The sequence below is a fragment of the Branchiostoma lanceolatum genome, chromosome 6 (genome assembly GCF_035083965.1).
Source record: "Branchiostoma lanceolatum isolate klBraLanc5 chromosome 6, klBraLanc5.hap2, whole genome shotgun sequence".
Lineage (NCBI taxonomy): Eukaryota > Metazoa > Chordata > Leptocardii > Amphioxiformes > Branchiostomatidae > Branchiostoma > Branchiostoma lanceolatum.
Genome location: NC_089727.1, coordinates 9407348 through 9413830, shown reverse-complemented (window position 1 = coordinate 9413830; position 6483 = coordinate 9407348). Strand labels below are relative to the sequence as shown.

Sequence of the window (6483 nt, the reverse complement as noted above, 5' to 3'; positions counted from 1 at the left end):
GGCAGAGATTACACACACTGATGAATACAGAGTTCATTTTATTATGCAGTTGGTGTAGATGATAGCATTTGGGTACACCTAAATGAGATGTGCCCACAATATACAGGTTTTCCCAGCTTCAAAGATGAGAAATATGGCATTGAAAACCACAACAGAAAAGGTGCACAGACTAAGATTTCTTTTTCGAAACAAGCTATCTGTACTGCAGATAAGCATTCATACCAAAAAGAAAATTAGAATGTTAGTGCTATATCTAACAAAAATGTAAAAATACAAATAAGATCTAAAGTCTGGCTCAACCCTTAATGATATAACAACATGTTGTGTAAAATAAGTAAACAAAAAACATTAATTGTGCTTATTACTATTTAAGTGGAAACTATGCTTCTGATTAAAGTCTTCCTGATATTTGCTTACCACAAAAGTAATGTACAAAAAGGAATGTCAGCAACCTACCTAGCTGTGTAGTGTGTGCACCAATACTGTGATTAAAACTGAATTTGCTAGTACCAGTAGTAGTGGAATGCAAACCCTAATCCATTAGGGGAATGACATGACTTCTGTGCTATCAAAGTATCAAGACACTTGTTCATATGTCCATCATTACAGCAAGGTCAACTTAACAAACGGATGATTTTCGTTTGACAACTTCAACTTTGCAGATGGACACAATCCTATATCATACTCTCCAAGCAGAGGTTGGGTTTTGGCTTGTTTTTGTCACAGTTTCTTTCTGTTAACAGAAAGCCCGACAAAAACGCATAAGACTACGTAAAAAAAAAGCCGAAACCCAACCTCTGCTTGGAAAGTACCTACATGTATATATCATTCCTTGTGTACCAGTAGTGAGCCAAGATGTTAACCATATCAGTCTTTGGCTATAGTTACAGTACAGTGCCTGACTAGTTTAAATGGCGCATCCTTTTCCCTGATCATGGTATCATTGCTTGTGTTGTAACACTGAATTGTAGCCAGGCTCGTGCGGTAAAAGACATATTCGTCTTCTAATGTGGCCTGTGGATCCCAAGCCCCATAGGGCTGCCCGCCTGTGATGAAGATCTCTGAGCCTCGCACAGTGGCACTGCAGTAACGCCATGGGACTAGTCCTTCTGCCAACTCCTCATAAATGTTTTCTTCATGATTGAACCGCAGGACACAATCTAGCTTGCCACCAACAAGATAGATCTTAGAATCCACTGTGCATGCCCTTATACCTCTCATCGGCCTGTGCAAGTGCGTTCTATACATGTTAGTCCACACATTTTGGATGGGGTCATAGCACTGCACTGCATGAGTCTCCATGTACTCGTTAAAGAGAAATGTCTCGCCACCAAATACGTAGATCTTTTCTTGACATGTAGTTATACCGAAATCGACCACTGCCTGTATTAATGGTGCTCTCTTTCTCCAACTGTTTGCGCTCTTGTTGTATACTTCTACAGAAGTCCGAGGCATGTTGTTGCGAGTTTTGTCATAACCACCAACAACGTACACCTGTCCATTCACAGACGCCATCCCATGGAAACTTCGACCGTTTCTTACGGATCCCAGCTTAGTCCAAGAATCCTGAGACGGCCTGTACCTCCATGCTTGATGCTCAGACTCGTCTCCCCCTGTCACAATCACGTCATCCTCCACCACACATGCTGCAATTCCCTTACTCTTCTGAAAGGATTGCTGCAGTGCACTTTTGCCCACACAGATGCCATTGAGATCAAGTCTGTACATGGTATGGTTTATACCGTCCTCTTCCTCCTGTGATTCACCACCAAGAACCAGAATTTCTTCTTGCCGAATTTTACGAGGTCTCGCATGTGCAGACTGATTCCTGATTAGTTTACATTTCCTGATTTCGCGAACTCCTGCCAACACTTTGTCGTTCTTCAGTATGTTCTCCAGATAGTTTTGGTCCACATTTGCGAAATCAACACACTCCATAAGCTCTGTAAGGTGTCTTTGCCGTTCTTCGTGATCATGTCTTGCCCAGAGCACGATCGCCTCCAACACCCGTTCCTCTTTCTTGGCATGAAGGCCATCGTCTGATAGGTACATCTTCAGGAAGTCTACAGGTAGCTGAAGGAACTCCTCAGTCATGTGTACTTCGTCAAAACTTTTCAGGGCAATGTCTCTTGCCATCTCAGACAACTTTGTACTCGACACTAGGTCTGCCAATGCCCAAATTCCTAAACAGGACTCGGTCTTCAGACAGTTCCTTAGGAACACTTCACAAGCCTTTGTGATATGTGAAACCTGCAGCATGTTGGCTGCTTTGAGCAGGGGCTGTACATTATCAGTAGTGATGGCTATCTTGGAAGTGTAGGCAAAGTCCACCAACAGTTGTAGAGCCTCTGCACTCACCCCTCCTATCTCTATCTTGTCCTTCTTACTCTCGCTGTGGGCTCCGTTGAACATGGCGTGGAAGTAGTCGGAGTAAGCAGCCAGGACCAAGCGGTGACAGGCGATCTCCTTTCCCTCAGCGCACAGCGTCACATCTACCATGTATTGTTCTGACCGTAGCTCCGCCAACCGCTCCAGCAACGTGACTGGATACAACTTGTCCATAGCATCATCGGAACCAACGTCCACATCCAGACTCTGGTCCACATCAGAACCATTGGAACTGTCGTCCATTTCTAGAAGAAGAAAAAAGGGAACTTCAGACAAAACACAGATGCAATTTTGGAATGTTATAACTTATGGCTGATTTGTATAGAAAAATGTGGTACTTGAGGAAACAGGAGTAGCCACACACTTAGTAAACCACCTCCTGGGCGTGTAACAGTTATAACCAAGGGGCGTTGTCCAGTACACAACCAGATCCAGAACCTGAGAAATTGGTCTTGCAGTCAACATCAACTACATGTACTTGTGGCATGTAGTCTACCATGGCACGAGGTCAAGTATGTACATGGCAAAGTAGATGTTGTCTACAAGACCAAATTCTCAGGTTCTGGATCTTGTGACAAATTAGCATAAGCAGCAGGCCATGATAAGCTAAACTATGAACAAAACATTAAGGAGGTTCATGATTCTAAGTTCGAATACGCAGCCAAATGCACCGTCAATAAATACGTCAAAGGTGAAGGGCCCCAACTTGCAGTTCTTGTCTCAACCATTGTTTTGATTTGCATAACAATGTCCAGACGTGTTTTGTTTATGTCACATCTATTCCTAGTATTCCTACACTACAAAGTCTCTCAGCAACAGTAGATGAGTCTCCTGAAATTGTTTTAACGAATTTTAGAAGTGTCCATACATGTGTATCCTACACAATCGCTGTGATCATAACAACATTTTTGGCAAATGGAACTAATCATCTTAGTTTACGTTACATCGTACAACATATATGGAGGCAAAGGGTCCGCTTGAGTAGTTATACTCACTGTCAATTACTCAAGATGCAAACAAGCCGACGAAAAACAGAAATGAAGGAGCAAAACGACGTGCACAGGGCAAGACTAGACACGTTTGCTCCCTTGAGAGTATTGACATATGGCCTCTAACCCTTGACCTCGCGACCAGTAAGTATATAATTTTATCAGTTCAACGAGATCCTTTACAACTTCATTGTTGGAATATGACCAGAACACTTGCAGACATTGGCAATGACTTTTGAGCTAGTTGAAGTATTTTATGTACCGTATTAAAACTATTTACACCCAGCAGCGGCAAAAATAACATGGATCGCTAGGGGTCCTCACTGACAAGTGGATTACGGTCGCGAGGTTAAGGGTTAGAAGTCAATACTCTCAAGGGAGCAAACGTGTCCGGTCTGATCTTGCCCTGTGCACATCGTTTTGCTATTTACACTGCGCTATAATTGGATCAATCCGCCAATGACATCACCTAATGCTATAAAAGGAGCGGCAGTTGACCATGCTGTGTAGTTAACTGAAATCCTACGCAACGACTGGACGTGGTGGGCAGTCTGTCCCGGGCTCGAAGTGGGGTCTTCTTACAATGGAGTGTGCGTCCACCGGTGCTTCGAGCGGCCTTTGGCAGCGTCTTGAGTCCTAGGAGAGGTTTTCTGGACTACCACGACCGAATTTCGGTCAAGGTTTGGCTAGTTACTGAGCTGGTTTTGGCAGAGCGGGGGACGTTTTGTTTTTAGGCCGTAACGAGTTTAGTTGACGGCTGTTATTTTCCCGTTTTTCAGTTTTCTGCTTGTGGCTTCGTTTTTACGAGTTGGGTTTGTTTCCTGGGGTGTTTTGTAGCTTGTTTTAACCTCGGGGTTTTCTCAAGTGCCTTTTTTAGCGTGTTTTGACGATTTCTCGTTGCAGCTGTTTTTGTCGACGGGATTTTGGCGGCTTTTTTGCACGTGGGACATTTGCATTTGTATGCGTGGAGAATTTCTTTTGTTCTCTGGTTTTCGTAACAGGGTTACTCGGGTGGTTTACAGTAAATGGTAAGGGAAGGGTACCTGAGTGGAGCTTTCGGCCTTGGCAAATCGGTGTCCTGGCCCTCGGTCGGATTGGGACTTGTTCTTCCCTTTCGATGTAAGTTTCCTTGGGTGGGTAGCGTGTGTTTTGTGTGTTTTGCTTCGGCCATTAAGTGGTGTTGTGTGCCTTTACAGTGATAAGCCAAGCTCCACGGGTACCCACTGCGAGTTTGCAGGACTTCACACAACAGGCGACCCCGGCAGTCAACACTTAGGAGGCAAGCGGTTCCGCAGCGGACATGTTTAGCACGTCAGGCAGGCGTTACACCAAGAAAGTCGCCGCCGTTGTTCAAGTGCTGGATGGGCCTCGTCAGAGTCCAACTCAGCACCCAGAAGGATGGGACACGCGGACACTTGGGGCTGCCTACTCGAGAGATGCAGGACCTGTGGCGATGGCGTGAAGTGGCATCTGCCAGGGCAGCTGACCTGCTGCCACCATTTTTGTCTGCAGGAATTTTGGCGGGAGTCCGGCGTACTTGGGTTTTCTTTCTTTGAATCGTATTTCGGTGATTTGCATTTGTATGACGGAGACGCCGGACATGTTTGTCTGCGTTTTTGTTCTGATTATGCCTGATGCGATACGTTTTGTGTTTTGTTGTCTACAGTTTGGCGTCCTGGAGGCCGGTACTGCCTATGAAAAGCTGCCTACCAATTGTGGCGGACAAGAACCTTGCAGTGACAGAGAAGCGATGGTGGAACAAGCTCCGCGTTTGTTTGTAATTTATAGGCGAGGGCTTCAGGCTTTTCGGAGCTCGTTTCTTTTGAGACGTGTTGTTTGTTGATTTTCCTTTGCTTTGTTTACGAGTGGTTGTCTCATGGGTGTTGTTTATTTTAGGCTGGCAAGTCACTCCGGAAGATGGGAGACTGCGGTGACAGAAATGACAACCACTTCGGCTGCAGCAGTCGCTACCGAGACGGGAGAAAACATGCTGGAGTAGAGAGGCGTGCGGTGGAGACATTAGGGATGCCGTGGACAACTGTCGAGTAGCAATATGAGGTACGTATTACTGAGAGATTTGTACGTCGTGGTGGTGTTCGTCGACGTCCCCAGTTGAGTGTTATTTGGCACATTTTTAGTGCTAACACTAGCAGAGGGGCAGTCGAGCGGTTGCACACGTGACGTGACAAATGTGTACGTCGTGGTGGTGTTCGTCGACGTCCCCAGTTGAGTGTTATTTGGCACATTTTAGTGCTAACACTAGCAGAGGGGCAGTCGAGCGGTTGCACACGTGACGTGAGAAATTTGTACGTCGTGGTGATGTTCGTCGACGTCCCCAGTTGAGTGTTATTTGGCACATTTTAGTGCTGACACTAGCTGAGGGGCAGTCGAGCGGTGACACACGTGACGTGACAAATGTGTACGTCGTGGTGGTGTTCGTCGACGTCCCCAGTTGAGTGTTATTTGGCACATTTTAGTGCTAACACTAGCAGAGGGGCAGTCGAGCGGTTGCACACGTGACGTGAGAAATTTGTACGTCGTGGTGATGTTCGTCGACGTCACCAGTTGAGTGTTATTTGGCATATTTTAGTGCTGACACTGGCTGAGGGGCAGTCAAGCGGTGACACACGTGACATGACAGATGGGTGCGTCGTGGTGATGTTCGTCGACGTCCCCAGTTGAGTGTTATTTGGCACATTTTAGTGCTGACACTAGCAGAGGGGCAGTCGAGCGGTGACACGTGACGTGAGAGATTTGTACGTCGTGGTGATGTTCGTCGACGTCCCCAGTTGAGTGTTATTTGGCACATTTTTAGTGCTGACACTAGCTGAAGGGCAGTCGAGCGGTGACGCACGTGGCGTGAGAGATTTGTGCGTCGTGGTGATGTTCGTCGACGTCCCCAGTTGAGTGTTATTTGGCACATTTTTAGTGCTGACACTAGCTGAGGGGCAGCCGAGCGGTGACACACGTGACGTGACAGATGTGTGCGTCGTGGTGATGTTCGTCGATGTCCTCAGTTGAGTGTTATTTGGCACATTTTAGTGCTGACGCTAGCTTAGGGGCAGTCGAGCGGTGATACACATAACGTGACAGATGTGTGCGTCGT

General features: G+C 46.2%; 1 protein-coding gene and 1 long non-coding RNA gene across 3 annotated transcripts; one reads left to right on the top strand and one right to left on the bottom strand.

Annotated features, from left to right (window-relative positions):
* Positions 1–21: 21 nt before the first annotated feature.
* On the bottom strand, positions 22–3594 carry LOC136436462 (kelch-like protein 6). Of its 2 annotated transcripts, none has more exons than XM_066430456.1 (2): positions 3384–3594; positions 22–2633 (listed from the first exon to the last, which is right to left on the bottom strand). In XM_066430456.1, the coding sequence occupies exon 2, from the start codon at positions 2629–2631 to the stop codon at positions 868–870; it is 1764 nt and encodes a 587-aa protein (XP_066286553.1). In that variant the 5' UTR covers positions 2632–2633; positions 3384–3594; the 3' UTR covers positions 22–867. The 2 variants fall into 2 exon arrangements, with proteins under 2 accessions (XP_066286553.1, XP_066286554.1); XM_066430457.1 differs by lacking the exon at positions 3384–3594 and adding an exon at positions 2753–3014.
* A 208-nt stretch (positions 3595–3802) lies between these two features.
* LOC136436465 (uncharacterized) lies at positions 3803–5347 on the top strand. Its single transcript, XR_010756050.1, has 2 exons — positions 3803–4057; positions 4574–5347. It is a non-coding gene; the product is annotated as an uncharacterized lncRNA (long non-coding RNA).
* Positions 5348–6483: the final 1136 nt, after the last annotated feature.